The sequence below is a fragment of the Porites lutea genome, chromosome 12 (assembly GCF_958299795.1).
Source record: "Porites lutea chromosome 12, jaPorLute2.1, whole genome shotgun sequence".
Lineage (NCBI taxonomy): Eukaryota > Metazoa > Cnidaria > Anthozoa > Scleractinia > Poritidae > Porites > Porites lutea.
In genome coordinates, this window is record NC_133212.1 from 4,224,232 (window position 1) to 4,251,001 (window position 26,770).

At 43.6% G+C, this 26,770-nt stretch overlaps 2 protein-coding genes across 3 annotated transcripts in view; one reads left to right on the forward strand and one right to left on the reverse strand.

Annotated features, from left to right (window-relative positions):
- The window catches only part of LOC140921607 (DNA-directed RNA polymerases I, II, and III subunit RPABC2-like), a 36,022-nt gene extending 14,225 nt beyond the window's left edge, over positions 1 to 21,797 (reverse strand). Inside the window, exons 1-3 of the mRNA XM_073371612.1 lie at positions 21,722 to 21,797; positions 21,398 to 21,461; positions 20,984 to 21,026 (exon numbers count right to left, since the gene is read on the reverse strand). Coding sequence (XP_073227713.1) covers positions 20,984 to 21,026; positions 21,398 to 21,461; positions 21,722 to 21,744 — 130 coding nt within the window. The 5' untranslated portion in view covers positions 21,745 to 21,797. The remainder of the gene's footprint in view (positions 1 to 20,983; positions 21,027 to 21,397; positions 21,462 to 21,721) is intronic.
- Positions 21,798 to 21,820: 23 nt separating this feature from the next.
- LOC140921606 (RNA 3'-terminal phosphate cyclase-like protein) lies at positions 21,821 to 26,770 on the forward strand. Of its 2 annotated transcripts, XM_073371610.1 has the most exons (9): positions 21,821 to 21,975; positions 22,121 to 22,192; positions 23,127 to 23,302; positions 23,655 to 23,729; positions 24,194 to 24,318; positions 24,760 to 24,885; positions 25,658 to 25,814; positions 26,031 to 26,134; positions 26,300 to 26,770. In XM_073371610.1, exons 1-9 carry the CDS (start codon positions 21,849 to 21,851, stop codon positions 26,454 to 26,456), a joined length of 1,119 nt encoding a protein of 372 aa, XP_073227711.1. In that variant the 5' UTR covers positions 21,821 to 21,848; the 3' UTR covers positions 26,457 to 26,770. The 2 variants fall into 2 exon arrangements, with proteins under 2 accessions (XP_073227711.1, XP_073227712.1); XM_073371611.1 differs by lacking the exon at positions 22,121 to 22,192 and having other exon boundaries at positions 26,300 to 26,769.

Genomic DNA, 26,770 nt, shown 5'->3' on the forward strand with positions numbered 1-26,770 from the left:
TTACTGTTAAAATTACAGAACACTACAAAGCCTAACCCAGGGGTAAGCTACCTGTACGCACAGTATGCACATGCGTGGCAACAGTAACTAGTGTGACTAGGATAACTTGGTTGTCTAGCGTAACTAGGGTGACTAGGGTGAGTAGGATGACTAGACAAGACAAGACAATATTTATTTGGATCTTAAACCACCTGGTACATCGAATGTTTTCCAAATGCTTTCTATATCATTGCATTTTACATAACAAGTTGGTACAAATAGCGATAGTTACATGCACAGACACATATTTGATCTACTTTTTGTCTTCCTTCTTGTTTCTTATTTTAAAGCATTCGAACACATGCTTCACTTTCAATTTTTGGGTTTCAGGCTAATCGTTCGGCGGATTTATTAACAACATGAATATTTCATGTGGTGATATTTTGTTCCCTCTTATAAGATGCTCATTTTTCAAGTTATCGAATACAACATTTCTTTTTTCCTGGTAAGCTGGTCATAGAGTTAAAACGTGATATTCATCCTCCATTTCTAGTTTAAACATTGGACATATTCTTTCTTCAGGTTTTTTAAAGGTCTTAAATATCGGCCCGTTTCTACGGCGAGTTCGTGGTTGCTTAATCGCAATTTTGTTAACGTTATTCTCTGGCGGGTATTGGTAACCTAGCGAAGGTAATCATCACATTTGTAATTTTCGGTATGTTCTCATTTTGTTATTTTGGTCAGCATCTCTTGTCATGTCGTTACTCCTTTCCCTCATCAAGTATTGGAGTTCTATATCCTTAAGCCTTTGCCTTATTGCGCCTACAATTCCCGCTGAGTCAATATAATATGTTTTTCTCCGCAATTCTCCCAGTCCTATCTGATCTAATGTGCATCTGATTTTTTTTGCTACAAAAAGCGTTATTTCCATTCCACTTTATATCATCCTATGTTATTTGCGACAATTTATTGTCTTTTTTGATCAGAGAAAACCAAAACATTGGTAGTCTTTACACTAGAGCCTAAATAAGCTAAGAAATACTTCAAGACAAGTAAATTTTAATTACTTCAAGTAAAATAAAGCTTCACACACAACCGATTCTTTTTTACTTCAGGTTTTTTTCCCACGCAACAAAATTAAGATTGATCGACATGTCTCGCCTTTCTTAAAGCTCAAGAAACAGCAAAACCGCAAGTCAGCTAAGTCGGTTATAATGATGGTTTTCAAGTCGCTTGAAACTTTCTTGTATCATTTCAACTTTCCGACTTTAATGAGATGCAAAGCAAAGTTACTTGAGATTTTACTTAGGCCTTCAGACACGAATTTTTGGTTAAGTAAAACTTAGCGGCTCTTAAGTCTTACTTAACAGCCTAGTGTAAAGAACAACATTAGATTCCTACACAGGCCATCAATTTTCATTGGGAACCTTCCAGTCTCCACCCTGCATGCATTTCTATTAAAGTATTAATTTACACCTAGTCCCCATATTAAGGACTTGTTCTGCACTAGTTATACGAGATCCTTTTCTATTTTCCTTTTCCTATGACTAGGATGACTAGGGATGACTAAGAATGACTAGGAATGACTAGGATCACTAGGGATGACTAGGGATGACTAAGGATGACTGGGATGACTAGGGATGACTAAGGATGACTTGGGATGACTGGAATGACTAAGAATGACTAGGGATGACTAGGATGACTAAGGACGACTAAGGATGACTAGGATGCCTAGGGATGACGAGGGATGACTAGGGATGACTGGGATGACTAGGAATGACTAGGGATGACTGGGATGACTAGGGATGACAAGGGATGACTAGGGAGGACTAGCATGACTAGGGATGACTCGGATGACTAGGGATGACTAAGGATGACTACGGATGACTAGGCATGACTAGGATGACTAGATATGACTAGGCATGACTAAAGATGACTAGGCATGACTAAAGATGACTAGGCTGACCAGAAATGAGTAGGATGAATAGGGATGACAAGGGATGCCTAGGATGACTAAGGATGACTAGGGATGACTAGCGATAAATGGGATGACTAGGGATGACTAGGGATGACTAGGCATGACCAAGGATGACTGGGATGACTAGGGATGACTAGGGATGACTAAAGATGACTAGGGATGACTAGGATGACGAGGGATGACAAGGGATGTCTGGGATGTCTAGGGATGACTAGGATGACTAGGGATGACAAGGGATGACTAAAAATCACTGGGATGACTAGGGATCACTAGGGATGACCGGGATGACTAGGGATGACTGGGATGACTAGGAAAGACTGGGATGACTAGGGATGACTAGGGATGACTAAGGAGGACTAGCATGACTAGGGATGACTCGGATGACTAGGGATGACTAGGGATGACTAGGATGACTACATATGACTAAGCATGACTAAAGATGACTAGGCTGACTAGAAATGAGCAGGATGAATAGGGATGACAAGGGATGGCTAGGATGACTAAAGATGACTAGGGATGACTAGCGATGACTAGAGATGACTAGGGATGACTAGGATGACTAGGGACGACTAGGGATAAATGGGATGACTAGGGATGACTAGGCATGACAAAGGATGACTTGGATGACTAGGTATGACTGGGATGACTAGGGATGACTAAAGATGACTAGGGATGACTAGGATGACGAGGGATGACAAGGGATGACTGGGATGTCTAGGGATGACTAGGATGACTAGGGATGACAAGGGATGACTAAGAATCACTGGGATGACTAGGGATGACTAGGGATGACTGGGATGACTAGGGATGACTAGGGATGACAAAGAATGACTAGGATGACTAGGGATGACTAGGGATGACTAGGGATGACTGGGATGACTAGGGATGACTAAGAATGACTGCGACGACTAAGGATGACTAGGGATGACTAGGGATGACTAGGGAGGACTAGCATGACTAGGGATCACTGGGATGACTAGGGATGACTAAAGATGACTACAGATCACTAGGACGACTAGGGATGACTAGGAATGAGTAGGGATGACTAGGGATGACAAGGAATGACTATAGATACTAGGATGACTAGGGATGACTACGATGACTACGGATGACTAGAAATGACTAGGATGACTAGGGATGACAAGGGATGACCAGGGATGACTAAGATGACTAAGGATGACTAGGGACGACTGGGATGACTAGGGATGACTAGGGATGACAAGGATGACTAGGGATGACAAGGGATGACTGGAATGACAAGGGATGACTGGGATGACTAGGGATGACTAGGGATGACTGGGATGACTAGGGAAAACTAGGGATGACGAGCGATGACTAGCATTACTAGAAATGACTAGGGATGACTTGGGATGACTAGCGATGGCTGGGATGACTAGGGATGACTAGGGATGACTAAGGATGACTAGGGATGACTGGGATGACTACGGATGACTACGAATGACTAGGGATGACTAGGATGACTAAGGATGACTAAGGATGAATAGGATGCCTAGGGATGACTAGCTATGACAAGGGATGACTAGGGATTAATGGGATGACTAAAGATGACTAGGGATGACTAGGGATGACTAGGATGACTAGGTATGACTAAGGATGACTAAGATGACTAGGGATGACTGGGATGACAAGGGATCACTAGGACGGCGAGGGATGACAAGGGATAACTCGGATGACTAGGGATGACTAGGATGACTGGGGATGACTACGGATGACTAAGGATGACTGGGATGACTAGGGATGACTAGGGATGACTGGGATAACTAGGAAAAACTAGGGATGACTAGGGATGACTAGGGATGACTAAGGATGACAAGGATAAAAAGGGATGACTAGCGATGACTAGGGATGACTGAGAATAACTAGGATGACTAGGGATGACTAGGGATGACTAGGGATCACTAAGAATGACTGGGATGACTAGGGATGACTAGGGATGACTAGGGATGACTGGAGTGACTAGGGATGACTAGGATGACTAAAGATGACTAGGGATTACTAGGGATGACTAGAGATGACTAGGGATGACTAGGAGGACTAGGGATGAAGAGGGATGACGAGGATGACTAGGGATGACTAGGGATGCCTATGGATGACTGGGATGACTAGGGATGACTAGGATGACGAGTGATGACAAGGGATGACTGGAACGACTAGGGATTACTAGGATGACTGGGGATGACTAAGGATGACTAAGGATTACTGGGATGACAAGGGATGACTAGGGATGACTGGGATGACTAGGGAAAACTAGGGATGACAAGGATGACTAGGGATGACTAAGGATGAGAAGAATATCAAGGGATGGCTAGGGATGACTAGGGATGACTAGGGATGACTACGGATGACTGGGATAACTAGGGATGACTATGGATGACTACGGATGACTATGGATGACTAGGGATGACAAGGGATGACTAGGGATGACAAGGATGACTAAAGATAACTAGGGATGACTAGGAATGACTAGCGATGACTAGGGATGACTAGGATGACTAGGGATGACTAGGGATGACTAGGGATGACTAGGATGACTAGGGATGACTAGGGATGACTAAGGATGACTGGGATAACTAGGGATGACCGGGGATGACTACGGATAACTAGGGATGACGAGGGATGACTAGGGATGACTAAGGATGACTGGGATGACTAAGGATGACTACGGATGGCTAGGGATGACTGGGATGACTTGGGATGACTAGATATGACTAGGGATGACAAGTAGGACTAGGGACGACTAAAAATGACTAGCGATGACTGGGATGACTAGGGATGACTAGGGATGACTGGGATGACTAGGGATGACTAGGAATGACTAGGATGACTAGCGATGATTACGGATGACTAAGGATGACTAGGGATGACTAGCCATGACTACGGATGACTAGGAATGAATAGGGATGACTGGGATGACTAGGGATGACTAGGATGACTAAGGATGACAAGGGATGACTAGAGATGACTTGGGAGGACTAGCATGACTAGGGATGACTGGGATGACTAGCGATGACTACAGATGACTAGGGATGACTAGGATGACTAGGGATGAGTAGAGATGACTAGGATGACTAGGGATGACAAAGGATGACCAGGATGACTAGGGATGACTAGCGATGACGAGGATGACAAGGGATGGCTAAGGATGACTAGGATGACTAGGGATGACTAGAGATGACTGAGATGACTAGGGATGACTAGGGATGACTAGGGATGACTAGGACGACTACGGATGACTAAGGATGACCAGGATGACTAGGGATTACTAGAGATACTAGGATGACTAGGGATGACAATGGATGACTAGGATGACTAGGGATGACTAGGGATGACTAGAGATGACTTATCCATCTAGGGATGACTTATCCATCTAGGGATGACTTGGGATGACTAGGGATTACTAAGGATGACTAAGATGACTAGGGATGACTAGGGATGACTAGGGATGACTAGGAATGACTAGGGATCAGTGGGATGACTAGGGATAACTAGGGATGACTAAGATGACTAGGGATGACTAGGGATGACTAGGATGAGTAGGGATGACTAGGGATGACTAGAGATGACTAAGGATGACTGGGATGACTAGAAAGGACTAGGGATGACTAGGGATGACTGGGATGCGTAGAGATGACTAGGGATGACTAGGGATGACTGAGATGAGTAGGGATGACTAGGGATCACTAGGGATGAGTAGGATGACTAAGGATGACTGAGGATGATTAGGATGACTAGGGATGACTAGGACGATGAGGGATGACGAGGGATGACTAGGGATGACTAAGGATCACTAGGATGACTAAGGATGACTAAGGATGACTAGGATGACTAGGGATGACTAGGGATGACTAGGATGATGAGGGATGACTAGGGGTGACTAAGGATGACTGGGATGACTAGCAATGACTAGCAATGACTAGGATGACTATGGATGGCTAAGAATGACTAGGATGACTAGGGATGAGTACAGATAACTGGGATGACTAGGGATGACTAGGGATGACTAGGGATGACTAGGATGACTTGGGATGACAAGGGATGACTAGGTATGACTAGGGATTACTAGAGATACTAGGATGACTAGGGATGACTAGGATGACTACGGATGACTAAGGATGACGAGGATGACTAGGGATGACTAGCGGTGACTAGGATGACAAGGATGACTAAGGATGACTAAGAATGACTAGGGATGACTAGGGATGACTAGGGATGACTGGGATGACTAGGGTGACTAGGGATGACTAGGGATGACTGGGATGACTTGGGATGACTAGATAGGACTAGGAATAACTAGGATGACTAGGGATTACTAAGGATGACTAGGATGACTAGCGATGACAGGGATGACTAGGGATGACTACGATGACTAAGGATGACTAGGGATGACTAGAGATCACTTGAGAGGACTAGCATGACTAGGGATGACTAGGGATGACTGGGATGACTAAGGATGACTAGGGATGACTAGGGATGACTAGGGATGACTGGGATGACTAGGAATGACTAGGGATGACTAGAGATGACTAGGGATGACTGGGATGACTAGAAAGGACTAGGGATAACTAGGGATGACTGGGATGAGTAGGGATGAGTACCGATCACTAGGGATGACTGGGATGACTAGGGATGACTAGGGATGACTAGGATGACTAAGGATGACTAAGGATGACTAGGATGACTAGGATCACTAGGGATGACTAGGGATGACTAGGGATGACGAGGGATTACTAGGAAGGACTAGGACGATGAGGGATGACTAGGGATGACTAAGGATGACTGGGATGACTAGGGATGACTAGGGATGACTAGGGATGACTGGGATGACTTGGGATGACTAGATTTAACTAGGGATGACTAGGGATTACTAAGGATAACTAGGATGACTAGGGATGACTAGGGATGACTAGGGATGACTAGGAATGACTAGGGATCAGTGGGATGACTAGGGATAACTAGGGATGACTAGGATGACTAGGGATGACTAGGGATGACTAGGGATGACTAGGATGACTAGGGATGACTACAAAGGACTAGGGATGACTAGGGATGACTGGGATGAGTAGATATGACTAGGGAGGACAAGGGATGACTGAGATGAGTAGGGATGACTAGGGATGACTAGGAATGACTAGGATGACTAAGGATGACTGAGGATGATTAGGATGACTACGGATGACTAGGACGATAAGGGATGACGAGAGATGACTAGGGATGACTAAGGATCACTAGGATGGGTAAGGATGACTAGGATGACTAGGGATGACTAGAGATAACTGCGATGACTAGGGATGACTAGGGATGACTAGGGATGACAAGGATGACTACGGATGACTAAGGATGACAAGGATGACTAGGGATGACTAGCAATGACTAGGATGACTATGGATGGCTAAGAATGACTAGGATGACTAGGGATGACTAGAGATGACTGGGATGACTGGGGATGACTAGGGATGACTAGGGATGACTAGGGATGACTAGGATGACTTGGGATGACTAGGGATGACTAGGTATGACTAGGGATTACTAGAGATACTAGGATGACTAGGGATGAGTAGGATGACTACGGATGACTAAGGATGTTGAGGATGAGAAGGGATGACTAGCGGTGACTAGGATGACTAGGGATGGCTAAGGATGACTGGGATGCCTACGGATGACTAGAGATGACTGGGATGACTAGGGATGACTAGGGATGACTAGGGATGACTAGGGATGACTAGGATGACTAGGGATGACTAGGGATGACTAGGTATGACTAGAGATTACTAGAGATACTAGGATGACTAGGGATGACTAGGATGACTAGGGATGACTAGGGATGACTAGGATGACGAAGGATGACGAAGGATGACTAGGGATGGCTAGGGATGACAAGGGATGACTCGGGATGACTAGGATGACTAAGGATGACTAGGGATGACTGGGATGACTAAGGATGACCAGGGATGACTGGGATGACTAGGGATGACTAGGGATGACTAGAGATGACTAGGGATGACTGGGATGACTAGAAAGGACTAGGGATGACTAGGGATGACTGGGATGAGTAGGGATGACTAGGGATGACTAGGGATGACTGGGATGAGTAGGGATGACTAGGGATGACTAGGTATGACTAGGATGACTAGGGATGACTGAGGATGACTAGGATGACTAGGGATGACAAGGATGTTGAGGGATGACAAGGGATGACTAGGGATGACTAAGGATGACAAGGATGACTAAGGATGACTAGGAATGACTAGGGATGACTAGGGATGACTAGGGATGACTAAGATGATGAGGGATGATTAGGGATGACTAAGGATGACTGGGATGACTAGGGTGACTAGGGATGACTAGGGATGACTGGGATGACATGGGATGAATAGATAGGACAAGGAATAACTAGGATGACTAGGGATTACTAAGGATGACTAGGATGAGTAGCGATGACTAGAGATGACTAGGGATGACTAGGATGACTAAGGATGACTAGGGATGACTAGAGATGACTTGGGAGGACTAGCATGACTAGGGATGACTAGGGATGACTGGGATGACTAAGGATGACTAGGGATGACTAGGGATGACTGGGATAACTAGGAATGACTAGGGATGACTAGAGATGACTAGGGATGACTGGGATGACTAGAAAGGACTAGGGATGACTAGGGATGACTGGGATGAGTAGGGATGACTACCGATGACTAGGGATGAGTAGGGATGACTAAAGATGACTAGGGAGGACTAGGATGACTAAGGATGACTAAGGATGACTAGGATGACTAGGATGACTAGGAATGACTAGGGATGACTAGGGATAACGAGGGATTACTAGGGATGACTAGGACGATGAGGGATGACTAGGGATGACTAAGGATGACTGGGATGACAAGGGATGACTAGGGATGACTAGGGATGACTGGGATGACTTGGGATGACTAGATATGACTAGGGATGACTAGGGATTACTAAGGATGACTAGGATGACTAGGGATGACTAGGGATGACTAGGGATGACTAGGAATGACTAGGGATCAGTGGGATGACTAGGGATAACAAGGGATGACTAGGGATGACTAGCGATGACTAGGGATGACTAGGGATGACTAAAGATGAGTAGGATGACTAAGGATGACTAGGGATGACTAGAGATGACTAAGGATGACTGGGATGACTAGAAAGGACTAGGGATGACTAGGGATGACTGGGATGAGTAGATATAAATAGCTGACAAGGGATGACTGAGATGAGTAGGGATGACTAGGGATGACTAGGGATGACTAGGATGGCTAAGGATGACTGAGGATGACTAGGATGACTAGGATGACTAGGAATGACTAGGGATGACTAGGGATAACGAGGGATTACTAGGGATGACTAGGACGATGAGGGATGACTAGGGATGACTAAGGATGACTGGGATGACAAGGGATGACTAGGGATGACTAGGGATGACTGGGATGACTTGGGATGACTAGATATGACTAGGGATGACTAGGGATTACTAAGGATGACTAGGATAACTAGGGATGACCGGGGATGACTACGGATAACTAGGGATGACGAGGGATGACTAGGGATGACTAGAGATGACTTGGGAGGACTAGCATGACTAGGGATGGCTACGGATAACTGGGATGACTAAGGCTGACTAGGGATGACTAGGGATGACTAGGGATGACTGGGATGACTACGAATGACTAGGGATGACTAGAGATGACTAGGGATGACTGGGATGACTAGGGATGACTAGGGATGACTAGGGATGACTGGGATCAGTAGGGATGACTAGAGATGACTAGGGATGACTGGAATGAGTAGGGATGACTAGGGATGACTAGGGATGACTAGGATGACTAAGGATGACTGAGGATGACTAGGATGACTAGGGATGACTAGGGATTACTAGGGATGACGAGGATAATGAGGGATGACTAGGGATGGCTAAGGATGACCAGCATGACTAGGGATTACTAGAGATACTAGGATGACTACGGATGACTAGGATGACTAGGATGACTAGGGATGACTGGGATGACTAGGGATGACTAGGGATGACTAGGGATGACTTGGATGACAAGGATGACTAAGGATGACTAGGAATGACTAGGGATGACTAGGGATGACTAGGGATGACTAAGATGATGAGGGATGACTAGGGATGACTAAGGATGACTGGGATGACTAGGGTGACTAGGGATGACTAGGGATGACTGGGATGACATGGGATGAATAGATAGGACAAGGAATAACTAGGATGACTAGGGATTACTAAGGATGACTAGGATGAGTAGCGATGACTAGAGATGACTAGGGATGACTAGGATGACTAAGGATGACTAGGGATGACTAGAGATGACTTGGGAGGACTAGCATGACTAGGGATGACTAGGGATGACTGGGATGACTAAGGATGACTAGGGATGACTAGGGATGACTAGGGATGACTGGGATAACTAGGAATGACTAGGGATGACTAGAGATGACTAGGGATGACTGGGATGACTAGAAAGGACTAGGGATGACTAGGGATGACTGGGATGAGTAGGGATGACTACCGATGACTAGGGATGAGTAGGGATGACTAAAGATGACTAGGGAGGACTAGGATGACTAAGGATGACTAAGGATGACTAGGATGACTAGGATGACTAGGAATGACTAGGGATGACTAGGGATAACGAGGGATTACTAGGGATGACTAGGACGATGAGGGATGACTAGGGATGACTAAGGATGACTGGGATGACAAGGGATGACTAGGGATGACTAGGGATGACTGGGATGACTTGGGATGACTAGATATGACTAGGGATGACTAGGGATTACTAAGGATGACTAGGATGACTAGGGATGACTAGGGATGACTAGGAATGACTAGGGATCAGTGGGATGACTAGGGATAACAAGGGATGACTAGGATGACTAGGGATGACTAGCGATGACTAGGGATGACTAGGGATGACTAAAGATGAGTAGGATGACTAGGGATGACTAGGGATGACTAGAGATGACTAAGGATGACTGGGATGACTAGAAAGGACTAGGGATGACTAGGGATGACTGGGATGAGTAGATATAAATAGCTGACTAGGGATGACTGAGATGAGTAGGGATGACTAGGGATGACTAGGGATGACTAGGATGACTAAGGATGACTAAGGATGACTAGGATGACTAGGGATGACTAGGACGATGAGGGATGACGAGGGATGACTAGGGATAACTAAGGATCACTAGGATGACTAAGGATGACTAAGGATGACTAGGGATGACTAGGGATGACTAGGATGATGAGGGATGACAAGGGATGACTAAGGATGACTGGAATAATTAGGGATTACTAGAGATGAGTGGGATGACTTGGGATGACTAGATAGGCCTAGGGATGACTAGGATGACTAGGGATTACTAAGGATGACTAGGATGACTAGCGATGACTAGGGATGACTACGGATGACTAGGAATGACAAGGGATCACTGGGATGACTAGGGACGACTAGGGATGACTAGGGATGACTGGGATGACTAGGGATGACTAGGGATGACTACGGATGACTAGGGATGACTAGCGATGAGTAGCATGACTAGGGATGGCTAAGGATGACTAGGATGACTAGGGATGACTAGGGATGACTAGGATGACTAACGATGACTAGGGATGACTAGAGATGACTTGGGAGGACTAGCATGACTAGGGATGACTAGGGATAACTTGGATGACTAAGGATGACTAGGGATGACTAGGGATGACTGGGATGACTACGAATGACTAGGGATGACTAGAGATGACTAGGGATGACTGGGATGACTAGAAAGGACTAGGGATGACTAGGGATGACTGGGATGAGTAGGGATGACTACCGATGACTAGGGATGACTGGGATGAGTAGGGATGACTAAAGATGACTAGGGAGGACTAGGATGACTAAGGATGACTAACGATGACTAGGATGACTAGGGAGGACTAGGGATGACTAGGGATGACGAGGGATTACTAGGGATGACTAGGATGATGAGGGATGACTAGGGATGACTAAGGATGACTGGGATGACAAGGGATGACTAGGGATGACTAGGGATGACTGGGATGACTTGGGATGACTAGATATGACTAGGGATGACTAAGGATGACTAGGATGACTAGGGACGACAAGGGATGACTAGGGATGACTAGGATGATGAGGGATGACTAAGGATGACTAAGGATGACTGGGATGACTAGAGATGACTAGCGACGACTAGAGATGACTAGGGATTACTAGGATCACTAGGGATGACTAGGGATGACTAGAGATGACTAAGGATGACTGGGATGACTACAAAGGACTAGGGATGACTAGGGATGACTGGGATGAGTAGAGATGACTAAGGATGACTAGGGATGACTAAGGATGACTAGGATGACTAGGCATGACTAGGGATGACTAGGATGATGAGGGATGACTAGGGATAACTAAGGATGACTGGGATGACTAGAGTTGACTAGCGATGACTACAGATGACTGGGATGACTTGGGATGACTAGATAGGCCTAGGGAAGACTAGGATGACTAGGGATTACTAAGGATGACTAAGATGACTAGCGATGACTAGGGATGACTAGGGATGACTAGGAATGACAAGGGATCACTGGGATGACTAGGGACGACTAGGGATGACTACGGATGACTGGGATGACTAGGGATGACTAGGGATGAATACGGATGACTAGGGATGACTGGCGATGAGTAGGATGACTAGGGATGGCTAAGGATGACTAGGATGACTAGGGATGACTAGGGATGACTAGAATGACTAGGGATGACTAGGGATGACTAGGGAGGACTAGGGACGAATAGGATGACTAGAAATGACTAGGAATGACTAGGATGACTAGGGATGACTAGGGATGACTAGGTATGACTAGGGATGACGAGAGATACTAGGATGACTAGGGATGACTAGGATGACTACGGATGACTAGGGATGACTAGGATGACAAGGGATGACAAGGAATGACTAGGGGTGACTAGGATGACTAAGGATGAGTAGGGATGGCTAGAGATGACTTGGGAGGACTAGGATGACTAGGGATGACTGGGATGACTAGGGATGACTACAGATGACTAGGGATGACTAGGATGACTAGGGATGACTAGGGATGACTAGGATGACTAGGGATACCTGGGATGACAAGGGATGACTAGGATGACTACGGATGAGTAAGGATGACCAGGATGACTAGGGATGACTAGCGATGACTAGGATGACAAGGGATGGCTAAGGATGACTAGGATGACTAGGGATGACTAGAGATGACTGGGATGACTAGGGATGACTAGGGATGACTAGGGATGACTAGGATGACTAGGGATGACTAGGTATGAATAGGGATTACTAGAGATAGTAGGATGACTAGGGATGACTAGGATGACTACGGATGACTAGGGATGACTAGGATGACTAGGGATGACAAGGGATGACTAGGGATGACTAGGATGACGAAGGATGACTAGGGATGGCTAGGGATGACTAGAGTTAACTCGGGATGACTAGGATGACTAGGGATGACTAAGAATGACTGGGATGACAAGGGATGACTAGGGTGACTAGGGATGACTAGGGATGACTGGGATGACTAGGGATGACTAGGCATCACTAGAGATGACTAGGGATGACTGGGATGACTAGGGATGACTAGGGATGACTGGGATCAGTAGGGATGACTAGGGATGACTAGGGATGACTGGGATGAGTAGGGATGACTAGGATGATGAGGGATGACGAGGGATGACTAGGGATGACTAAGGATGACTAGGATGACTAAGGATGACTAAGGATGACTAGGATGACTAAGGATGACTAAGGATGATTAGGATAACTAGGGATGAGTAGGGATGACTAGGATGATGAGGGATGACGAGGGATGACTAGGGATGACTAAGGATGACTAGGATGACTAAGGATGACTAAGGATGAAAAGGATGACTAGGGATGAGTAGGAATGACTAGGATGATGAGGGATGACTAGGGATGACTAAGGATGACTGGGAAGACTAGGGATGACTAGGGATGACTAGGGATGACTGGGATGACTTGGGATGACTAGATAGGACTAGGGATGACTAGAATGACTACGGATTACTAAGGATGACTAGGATGACTAGCGATGACTAGGGATGACTACGGATGACTAGGAATGACAAGGGATCACGGGGATGACTAGGGACGACTAGGGATAACTAGGGATGACTGGGATGACTAGGCATGACTAGGGATGTCTGGGATGACTAGGGATGACATAGGATGACTACGGATGACTAGGGATGACTAGCGATGACTAGGATGACTAGGGATGGCTAAGGATGACTAGGATGACTAGGGATGACTAGGGATGACTAAGATGACTAGGGATGACTACGGATGACTAAGAATAACTGGGGAAAACTAGGATGACTAGGGATGACTAGGAATGACTAGGATGACTAGGGATGACTAGGGATGACTAGGTATGACTGGGGATGACTAGAGATACTAGGATGACTAGGGATGACTAGGATTACTAGGGATGAGTAGGGATGACTAGGATGAGAAGGGGTGACAAGGGATGACTAGAAATGACTAGGATGACCAAGGATGAGTAGGGATGACTAGAGATGAGTTGGGAGGACTAGCATGACTAGGGATGACTGGGATGACTAGGGATGACTACAGATGACTAGGGATGACTAGGATGACTAGGGATGACTAGGGATGACTAGGATGACTAGGGATGCCTGGGAGGACTAGAGATGACTAGGATGACTGCGGATGACTAAGGATGACCAGGATCACTAGGGATGACTAGCGATGACTAGGATGACTAGGGATGGCTAAGGATCACTAGGATGACTGGGGATGACTACAGATGACTGGGATGACTATGGATCAGTAGGGATGACTAGGTATGACTAGGAATTACTAGAGATACTAGGATGACTAGGGATGACTAGGATGACTACGGATGACTAGGGATGACTAGGATGACTAGGGATGACAAGGGATGAGTAGGGATGAGTAGGATGACGAAGGATGACTAGGGAGGACTTCGGATGACTAGAGATGACTGGGGATGACTAGGATGACTAGGAATGACTAAGTATGACTGGGATGACTAAGGATGACTAGGGATGACTAGGGATGACAGGGATGACTAGGGATGACTAGGCATGACTAGAGATGACTAGGGATGACTGGGATGACTAGGGATGACTAGGGATGACTAGGGATGACTGGGATCAGTAGGGATGACTAGAGATGACTAAGGATGACTGGAATGAGTAGGGATGACTAGGGATGACTAGGGATGACTAGGATGACTAAGGATGACTGAGGATGACTAGGATGACTAGGGATGACTAGGGATTACTAGGGATGACGAGGATAATGAGGGATGACTAGGGATGGCTAAGGATGACCAGCATGACTAGGGATTACTAGAGATACTAGGATGACTACGGATGACTAGGATGACTAGGATGACTACGGATGACTAAGGATGACCAGGATGACTAGGGATTACTAGAGATACTAGGATGACTACGGATGACTAGGATGACTAGGATGACTAGGGATGACAGGGATGACTAGGGATGACTAGGGATGGCTAAGGATGACTAGGATGACTAGGGATGGCTAAGGATGACTAGGATGACTAGGGATTACTAGAGATACTAGGATGACTACGGATGACTAGGATGAATAGGATGACTAGGGATGACCGGGATGACTAGGGATGACTAGGGATGACTAGGATGACTAGGGATGACTAGGGATGACTAGGGATGACTAGGGATGACTGGGATGACTAGGGATGACTAGGGATGACTAGAGATGACTAGGGATGACTGGGATGACTAGAAATGACTGGGGATGACTAGGGATGACTGGGATGAGTAGGGATGACTAGGGATGACTAGGGATGATTGGGATGAGTAGGGATGACTAGGGATGACTAGGGATGACTAGGATGACTAAGGATGACTGAGGATGACTAGGATGACTAGGGATGACTAGGATAATGAGGGATGACGAGGGATGACTAGGGATGACTGGGATGACAAGGGATGACTAGGGATGACTGGGATGACTAGGGATGACTAGGGATAACTATGGATGACTAGGGATGACTAGGGATGACTAGGGATGACTGGGATGACTAGGGATTACTAGGGATGACTAGGGATGACTAGGGATGACTAGGGATTACTAGGATGACTAGGGATGACTAGGGATGACTAGGATGACTAGGGATGACTAGGGATGACTAGGTATGACTAGGGATGACTAGAGATACTAGGATGACTAGGGATGACTAGGATGGCTACGGATGACTAAGGATGACTAGGATGACTAGGGATGACTAGAGATGAGTTGGAAGGACTAGCATGACTAGGGATGACTGGGATGACTAGGGATGACTAGGGATGACTAGGATGGCTAGGGATGATTAGGGATGCATAGGTATGACTAGGGATGACTAGAGATACTAGGATGACTAGGGATGACAAGGGATGACTACGGATGACGAGGATGACTAAGGATGACTAGGGATGACTAGAGATGACTTGGAAGGACTAGCATGAGTAGGGATGAGTGGGATGACTAGGGATGACTACAGATGACTAGAGATGACTAGGGATGACTAGGATGACTAGGGATGACTAGGATGACTAGAGATGCCAAGGATGACTAGGGATGACTAGGATGACTACGGATGACTAAGGATGACCAGGCTGACTATGGATGACTAAGGATGACTAGGGATGACTAGGGATGACTAGAGATGACTAGGGATGACTAGGATGATTAGGGATGACTAGGGATGACCAGGGATGACTAGGATGACTAGGGATGACAAGGGATGACTAGGTATGACTAGGGATTACTAGAGATACTAGGATGACTAGGGATGACTAGGGATGACTAGGATGACTAGGGATGACAAGGGATGACTAGGATGACGAAGGATGACTAGGGATGACTAGGGATGACTCGGGATGACTAGAATGACTAGGGATGACTAGGGATGACTGGGATGACTAGGGATTACTAGGGATGACTAGGGATGACTGGGATGACTAGGGATGACTAGGGATGACTAGAGATGACTAGGGATGACTGGGATGACTAGAAATGACTGGGGATGACTAGGGATGACTGGGATGAGTAGGGATGACTAGGGATGACTAGGGATGATTGGGATGAGTAGGGATGACTAGGGATGACTAGGGATGACTAGGATGACTAAGGATGACTGAGGATGACTAGGATGACTAGGGATGACTAGGATAATGAGGGATGACGAGGGATGACTAGGGATGACTAGGGATGACTAGGATGACTAAGGATGACTAAGGATGACTAGGATGACCAGGGATGACTAGGGATGACTAGGGATGACTAGGATGATGGGGGATGACTAGGGATGACTAAGGATGATTGGGATGACTAGGGATGACTAGGGATGACTAGGATGACTAAGGATGACTAGGATGACTAGGGATGACTAGGGATGACTAGGGATGACTAGGATGACTAAGGATGACTGAGGATGACTAGGATGACTATGGATGACTAGGCTGATGAGGGATGACGAGAGATGACTAGGGATGACTAGGGATGACTAGGGATGACTATGATGACTAAGGATGACTAAGGATGACTAGGGATGACTAGGGATGACTAGGGAGACTAGGGATGACTAGGGATGACTAGGATGATGAGGGATGACGAGGGATGACTAAGGATAACTAGGGATGACTAGGATGACTAAGGATGACTAGGATGACTAGGGATGACTAGGGATGACTACGGATGACTAGGGATGACTAGAGATGACTAAGATGATGAGGGATAACTAGGGATGACTAAGGATGACTGGGATGACTAGGGATGACTAGGGATGACTAGGGATGACTGGGATGACTTGGGATGACTAGATATGACTAGAGATACTAGGATGACTAGGGATGACTAGGATGACTACGGATGACTAGGGATGACTAGGATGACTAGGATGACAAGGGATAACTACGGATGACTAGGATGACTAAGGATGACTAGGGATGACTAGGGATGACTAGGGATGACTAGGATGATGAGGGATGACTAGGGATGACTAAGGATGACTGGGATGACTAGGGATGACTAGGGATGACTAGGATGACTAGGATGACTAGGGATGACTAGGGATGACTAGGGATGACTAGGCATGACTACGGATGACTAAGGATGACCAGGATGACTAGGGATGACTAGCGGTGACTAGGATGACTAGGGATGGCTAAGGATGACTAGGATGACAAGGGATTACTAGAGATACTAGGATGACTACGGATGACTAGGGATGACTAGGATGACTAGGGATGACAAGGGATGACTAGGGATGACTAGGATGACGAAGGATGTCTAGGGATGACTAGGGATGACTAGAGATGACTCGGGATGACTAGGATGACTAGGGATGACTAAGGATGACTGGGATGACTAGGGATGACTAGAGATGACTAGGGACTAGCCCGAAAGTCATTTTTACTAGCCTGAAAAAATTTTTCTGAAGCAGAATAAAAAAAATAGTAATGAATTATTCCTTTCTTAATTACACTGTAAGTTAATATGTTACTGGCTTTAATTAGTTACTTGACAAAAGGAATAAATAACCGTAAAAGTGTGAACTATAAGTAGACCTGGTAAGATACTCTTGACACAGTACACTAGACTAGTACCTTTACAATAATTCAGTGTTCACCTTTTGATTATAAATGGTCAACTCACAATTATTAAGTGAAGCTAATGGAATTAAGGTGTTCAAAGAAAACATTTGTCCGCTATTTGGACAATGCTAAAAACTACATATTACTGGTTAACCTCTTGTGAAAATGTTCAAATACTCAAGGTTCTGTAACGCTCTGAGTTCAACGCAATATTCACTCCCGATGTCTTCAAACTGTAGAACTTTTTCTAAGTCCACCGTAACACGTGAGTGATTAACATGAGAAGCTCAAAACAATTTCCCGTGGGAGTATTTCTTAGCCGCTGACAGGGGAGATGTTCATATTATTAACGGGTATAAAAATATGATAGCTTTCATCAGTTTACTTCTCATTCAAAAGTAGTGCATTCAGAAGATCATTTTTCTGAAGAAGGTTTGTTTGGGAGTCGGTTTTCCAAGTCAAGAAAGTGTGAGGGCCAAGTCACGCATCGTGAGCAAATATCATGAAAAAAAACATTATGCAAATTTGTGGTTCATCTCGTTACAAGTAACCAAAGGTTTTAAGTTTCAAAAGAACAAAAATTTTAGTTTCATTTCTGGCAACTTTTCATCTGAAAGTTTTCGTGAAAAGTGCAAACAATACGACATGGTCTATATATTTTAATCAACAAACACCTACAGAGTCAGTGTTTAGAATTTACCATATTGAAATGCACGTGACCAATATTGGCTAAAAGCATAATAAATTTCTCACTGGAGTTCAGGATCAAAACCTTTTGTTTACGTTCCTCACAAATGGTCATGAAGCAAAATTTAAACAAACAGCTTTCTCTGAATCAGTAAGAATTAGTCACGGGCAACATTTACCTCCAAAGTTTTTTCAATGTCTTGTTTTACTTTATGCGCGGGATCTCAATATGCCTTGTCTGACATGTAATCTGATACTTCGTCTTGTTTATGCAGATTTCACTTTGTTGGAGCGACTTTCAGTCTGCAGGAATTTATTAGGAATTTAAAGCATTTTGTCTTACAGTACTTCTGTAATTTTGATTCTCCGAAAAATCTTCACTTGCCCATCGGGCAAGTTAAGCACAGAATTCACTAGCCCGATCGCAAAATCCACTAGCCCCGGGCTGTCAGACACGACTTTCTTTGCCACTGGATGACTAGGATGACGAGGGATGACTACAGATGACAAGGGATGACTAGGATGACTAGGTATGACTAGGGATGACTAAGGATGACTAGGATGACTAGGGATGACTAGGGATGACTATGATGAGTAGGGATGACTAAGGATAACTAGAGAAGACTAAGGATGACTAGAGATGACTAGGGATGACTAGTCATCCCAGTTATCCCTTGTCATCCCTAGTCATCCCTAGTCATTCCAGTCCTCCCTTGCCATCCTTACTCATCCTAGTCATCCTAGTGATCCCTAGTCATCCCAGGCATCCTCACCCTAAGTCACCGTAGTGAAGGTAGTTACCCAAGTCACCCTAGTCATCCTAAGTCACCCTTGTCACCCAAGTCACCCTAGTCATCCTAGTCACCTTAGTCATCCTAAGTCACCCAAGTCACTGTAGTCACCCTATCTCACCCTAGTCAGCCTATGTCACCCTAGTCAGGGTTACTTGGGTGACTTGGGTGACTAGTGTGACTCAATAGACCTTTTTACCCATATGGCGGCCATATTGAATTAATTCAATTGAAGGAGTATTATAGGATGCGCATGGGGCATGAGCAAATTTCATTTGTATTTTCAAGCGCTTTTTGGGACATTTTTTCTTAACGTTTTCTTAGAATAAGATTGTAATGGGAAAAAAGATCCTTCTGCCGTGTTTGGATGTAATAATGATTGCCTTTTTCCCGAGAAATATACAGTGAAAGACCATATTTCTAATACTAAACAAGAAATAGGCGATGATTATTACATCAAAACATGGCACAAGGATCTTCTCTCCCATTACAATCTTATTCTAAGAAAACTTTAAGAAAAAATGTCCCGAAAAGCGCTCAAAAATAGAAACAAAATGTGCTCCCTTTAATACTCCTTAAATATGGCCGCCATATCGGTAAAAAGGTCTATTGAGTAGGATGACTTGCATAAAAAAATTTACCCTGGGTGGCGGAGGCTTTTTAAGCGTGGTTTATTTTTGTGGTTGATGAAGCTCCTTGTTAGACTGGAGAAAAAATCTCTGGTAACCAAGGTATAAAATGATCACTTTTGTAACACTTACTTTTTTTAAAGGAAAACTTGCATAAATATTACACAAACTAACCTGACGCTGGAAGAACATCAATGTTTTCAGTGTCTTCTGTCGGCTAAAAATAACGAAACAAACAGGAAATATAGAGGAGTTTAGGCTCATAGTTGCATCATGGATAATCATGGCAAGATGGCGGGAAATTCAAAGATTTGTATTGGTATTCAAAGCCAGCTAATTCTCTCTGAATTCATAGATTTGATGCTTTTGCTTTGAAAAGAGTAACTTAGGAGTTCAAAGAAACAATACACTAAATCTGGAGTGCAAAGAAGTCCGTGATCAGTTTTGAGAAAAGTTCAATTTTCCTGTACATTTTCTGTAGTTTTGATAGTGTTGGATCACAGAAAATGTATGGGAAGAAAATTGTAATCACTAGACAAGGACTCAGCGAGTTGGATTCATCCAAAGAGCAAAGGCTATTGTTTTTACCTCTAGATCATCCACATCTTCGAAATGGTCTTCTTCTTCAACCTCATCGAGGTCATCATCATATCTGTGAAAAAAAAATTAACTTAAAATCACGCTTCGCTAAAGATTAGCTAAAGGTTTTGTACGTACCGCACGCATGTACTTCAATTGGAATTATGAACAACGCGCGTACGACTTTCCATGTAAGCGTATTCTTTTCTACTCATTTCATTTTCAGGTAGCTAAAAACCCTTTGAAAACGAAGCAGGGTGGAAATACAACTTAGCCCTTAATAAACCAATTTCTGTGATTATTTTGCAGAAAAAATTTCAAAGAAATACTCACCCTTCCATGTCATCGTCCGCCATCTTGAAAAGGAAACAATTTTATGAAGCAGTCATCGTTGTGGTCAGCAACGTACCTCTCAAATCATGCGTAGAAGCGCTTGTATCCACGTGCGTTTGTTTTCAATATGGCGGCTGATTTGACATACGAAGGTTGTAACTTCTTTCGTCTAAGACTTGTTTTAGCGACACTTAGTGGAAAATCGGTAAAGATTAAAAACATAAGAGCTAATGAGGACGATCCTGGTTTAAAAGGTCAGAAGTTTTTATTCACTTAAGATCACATTTAGCAGCTAGGGTTTGTTTATTTCTCTTTTTGATAGAAAGCCAGTCTCCACCGAACAGTTTTCAAACTCTCTCATTTCTCCTCATTTCATCTAAAGCGTATTTTTCTTAATAGATTTTGAAGCAAGTTTTATACGACTTCTTGACAAGTTAACGAATGGATCTAGAATAGAGGTGAATGAAACAGGTACTGTGAGGCTCGTATGACTGGACCCAGTACATTATGGATTCGTAAAAATTTATCCGATGTCATGTGTGTGTGAAGTGGGACCTTTCTGGGAGGGGGATGAAATTGCTATTGTCCTAAGTTCTGCTACAACCAGTCAAGTAAGTGGCCTGTGGCGCACTATTCTTTTCCTCTGATGTAACGTACATCAACTGAAAAAAATGGGCCTGTGCAAGAAATGACCCACTCAATGTTTTGAGAATGTGTTTTGTGATGGGTTATCTCCTGTCATCACTGTGTTGGACATAAATCACTTGCATGATTTGTGTGGAACAATGTTTATTGGATGGTTCCTGGTCAAGTATTGGTCTTCCCTGCAGAGCTTGAAGGGACAAATGGCATTATCTTCAACTTACCAAAGGTCAGCGAATCTAGGACTGAGATGAGATGAATGTACTTCCCCTAGAGTTTCCTCCCCATAGGCTGCTTTTCACTAGTGACGGGGTCGGAGTCAGTATCGTAAGCTGATGTGTAAGTACGCAGCTGAAAGTCATAAGTGTGTTTAAATTGGAGTTAGAAGAATCAGAACATCTCCATTTTCGTCTGACTCTGCTTACAACTCGATTGCTTACAATCTAGTGAAAACCATGATTGTTGGAGTCGGAAGCAGAAGCCGAAGGATAAACTAACCTCCATGCACGTTCCCATGCTTTGTGATTGATTTAGTTCTTCTGCTTCTGCTTGTGACTCCGACAACCCATGAACATCATGAGTGATGGAGTCATAAGTGGAAGCAGAACACTGTTTTCACCAGATTGTTAACTCCTATGCTTCTGATTACAACTCTGACGCTGACTCCAACTCCGTCGCTAGTGAAAATCAGCCTTGCAGTGGCCTTTATGGGGAGAGTTCATCAACAAATTTCAATGTAACTAAAATAACTGTCACTTTTTAGGTACAATGTTATTTTATAAGCCTGGCCTCTTAGCTGGGGGTCCTGTGGAGCATGTCTGCAATCCTCAAAGATCAGTCGGTTACTACTTAGAGGCAGTGGTCATGCTGGCGCCTTTTTGCAAGAAACCACTTAGATTAAATCTGAAAGGAGTTACCAATGATAGATATGACCCTACGGTAAGAGAGAAAAATGTCATGCTGTAGGACCATTTTATTGTTTGTTGTTGTAATTATTGTTGCTTGCATCGCCTAGCATAGCAAATGATATTAGTGAAATACATGTCATAAAATAATTTGGCAACTCTTGTGTGATGAATGTTGATTTTTTATCCAAATTCTGATTAACATGTACATCTTGCCATTTTTATAAATCTTTGACAAAAGGTTCTTGCTGCCAATCCTTTGATTATAAGCAATCATCATGTTAATATCAAAAGCCAATGTTTGTTTTTTGTTTTCTTCTTTTCTGATTATCTTTCAATAATTGATTCCTTTCAGTAAAAACCATAATTTTATTAATCCTTTTTAGGTTGATATCATCAAGACAGTCACCATACCTTTGATCAAGAAATTTGTAGTTGACGATGAGAGGCTTGATCTTAAGGTATTCATGCAATCATTTACAAATGTACTTTAGGCGATAGAGATGAAGATGACTTATAACAGCGTACAAGTGTCAGACAGTTCAACAGACTAAAAGAGATTACTTTGTTGTACATTTTTGTGTTTTTTTTTTTATTGGAGGGGTGTTTGGATTCCTAAGTTTCAAGATTTTCTCCAAGATAAGCCATACTGCAAAAAAAAATCAAGGGGGAGTAGGTGTGGTTTATGTACCGGTGTAAACAGTAACTGTTACTTATTTCCATTGATTATTTGACAACAACATCACTGTGTTTGCTAAAGGCATTAATGTGATATTTAACCTGGTATATGAACTAGAAAAACCTGAATCGGGGTTGTTGACTTTGCAGCTGGCTAAGACCAAAAATTCACTTTGATTGAGGCCTTCGGCCTCTCACTTCGTGAGAATAAACTTAAAGTGTTGTTTATTTACATTGAATGTTGCAGATACTTAAAAGAGGGGCACCTCCCGAGGGGGGAGGGGAGGTGATTTTCTCTTGTCCTGTAAGAAAGAGTTTGAGACCTATCCAGAATACAGATCCAGGAAAGATAAAACGGATAAGAGGACTTGTGTATCCTTAACCATGCCATGAGTTAGGTTATTATACTCATGTACAGCAACATATTTGTATAGTAGTATGGTATCTCTATAATGTGCCTTATGTGTCCCTCAATTAAAGTGGTTTGCTTACCATCAATGTGCTATTTTAATCGAAATACACCTTAATCACATTCTATTCGTTCAAAAAACATGTATACCATTGCCCTGGCTCCTTACCACTCTAGAGATTCTGCTTTTGGTTCATACTTTCCTTTGAAGACTTGACAAAAATTTTGGCAAAATCTCCGATGACACTTATGGGGATGGGATGGGTATGAGTATTTTCATTTCTTATACCATCTGACACAATAAATCAGGGGTCGCAAGCTGAAAATACTTTAGTTTGTTCCATTTTACGTTGTTTCAATGATTACCTTAACCAAACTGCAATTTGATTGGTTGACTCATGAAGTTATGCAATGCGAGTGTCACCTGCAATATGCAACAGGGTCGTTGATGCTGTTCGTGGTGTGCTGAATCAGTTTGTTTCTGACATCTACATTTACACAGATCACTGCAAAGGAGCCCAATCTGGAAAGTATGTGCAACATTAACCCTTTAAGCCCCAATATCCACATACAAATTCTCCAAACTGATCTCCATACATCTCCTTTAACAATTAGTTGAGAGAATTTGATCAAAGATCAAAGCATTTTCTCTATGGTGATCATTTTATTAATTCTCATAACTTTATCTCTTGACAGTGTATGGATATTGTTAGGAGAAACTTGTTGTTGGTCACTGTTCGCACTTAAAGGGTTAACCTCATTTGTTACTCTCTGAGAACTCAAACATTTTGTAAAAAATAAAAAATTGAAATTTGCAAGAAGAAAGATGAAAAGCTGACTGTGGGAAGTACTGTAGAAGGAGTTTTTTTATACAGCCAAACTAGAAGAATTTTTCCTCATTGTCAAAATAATGTTAAAATGATTTAATGAAAAGGTAAACCCTGAGGTCCTGAAAAATGTTTGCCTTGTCAGTCATCACAGTGCTGAATCAAAGTTTTGTAAAGTAAGAGAGAAAAAAAGGAAATATACTGACTAAGCTACCATGTACATTGTCTTGATTATAAGTACTGACTAATGTTTCTTGTCAGTCCCATACGAAATGAATGGAGAACACTTTTTAGAGGCTTAGGATGGATTTCCACTATCTAGTAATTTTTTTGTGTGCGAATGCATTTAAAATTTACACGTGTAAATAAAAGAGAGGCAATGTAGGAAAGATTGCATGTAAACATTAAAGTTGTGCAAAAACTATGCAACAATGGAAATCAAACTTAAGGTCTGGTTTTTTGTTAATTTGTGCAGATCTCCAGGGTTCGGCATTTCCTTGGTGGCAGAATCAACAACTGGCTCCATTCTGAGTATACAGACTGCATCTACCCCAGTGGGGGAGGGACAGTCAGTTGTTCCTGAAGATCTCGGCACGCAGGCAGCTGAAATGCTCCTTGAAGAAATTTACAGGGTAGGGATGATACCTTTTGGGTGTAATTTACTTACAAGGCTCCTCTGACACCTCTCTAACTACATGTATGCATGTTGCAGGTGAATTTTTGTCAGTCACCGCGTGTAATGCAGAGTTAGAAGGAAGAGTTGATATTTCATATTTTTTTCTCAGTTGTAGTCTTTTAATGGTTATCTTTGAGTCTGTTTCATTTTTTTATTTTCGTTTTGTCAACAGGGAGGTTGCATTGATTCTCGACATCAGAGTCTTGCACTTCTTTATATGATCCTTGGACAAAGAGATGTTTCTAAACTTCTAACAGGACCATTAACACCCTACACGTAAGTTTGTTGATATAAATGGAAGGTATTGGACAGTATTTTCCGGTGGTGCCATTTATTATGTCGCACAAGATGGTTCTTACTTTTGAGTCAGTGTATGAAAGTGTGACCTTGCATTCTTTACTTAATGAAATTTGTACTTTTTTATTTTTCTTCCACAAACAGCATCCAGTTTTTAAGGCACCTGAAAGAATTTTTTGGAGTCATGTTTAAAATCCAAGCACAACAATCTGGCGATGATGGTTCAACCGATGGGGAGACTAAAGTTCTGCTGTCATGTGTTGGAGCTGGTTACACAAACATCAACAAGACTATGGTGTAGCTTTGCAAAATGCCGTTCAAGCTCTCAAGACAAAATGTTCTTGTAACTTATCACACAATCCTCTCGTTACTTAAGATGTGTTGCATGAGAGGCCAAGAGAATGTCTGAGCACTGTATAGTCTAGAAGACTAGCCCTGAGACAGATCAGGAACAAAATGCTGGAGGAAGAAGATGACACCAAAGTTTTATTGACTATCCTTAAACATGGTGCCTCAATTATTTGCCTCCATTTAGGTCACACTTGGGTGCAGTCAAGTGGCTGGTTAAAGAGAAACTTAATGACGTTATGGTGGTGATGACCCGAGATGCTCAAT

What these genes read in the sequence shown, in the direction of transcription:
- LOC140921606 (XM_073371610.1), top strand. Translation starts at nt 21,849, where the DNA reads ATGGCGGCTGATTTGACATACGAAGGTTGTAACTTCTTTCGTCTAAGA. An exon ending in AAACGGATAAGAGGACTTGT is followed by an intron (nt 24,319 to 24,759) that starts GTATCCTTAACC and finishes TGACTCATGAAG; the next exon opens with TTATGCAATGCGAGTGTCAC. An exon ending in TCCTTGAAGAAATTTACAGG is followed by an intron (nt 25,815 to 26,030) that starts GTAGGGATGATA and finishes TTTTGTCAACAG; the next exon opens with GGAGGTTGCATTGATTCTCG.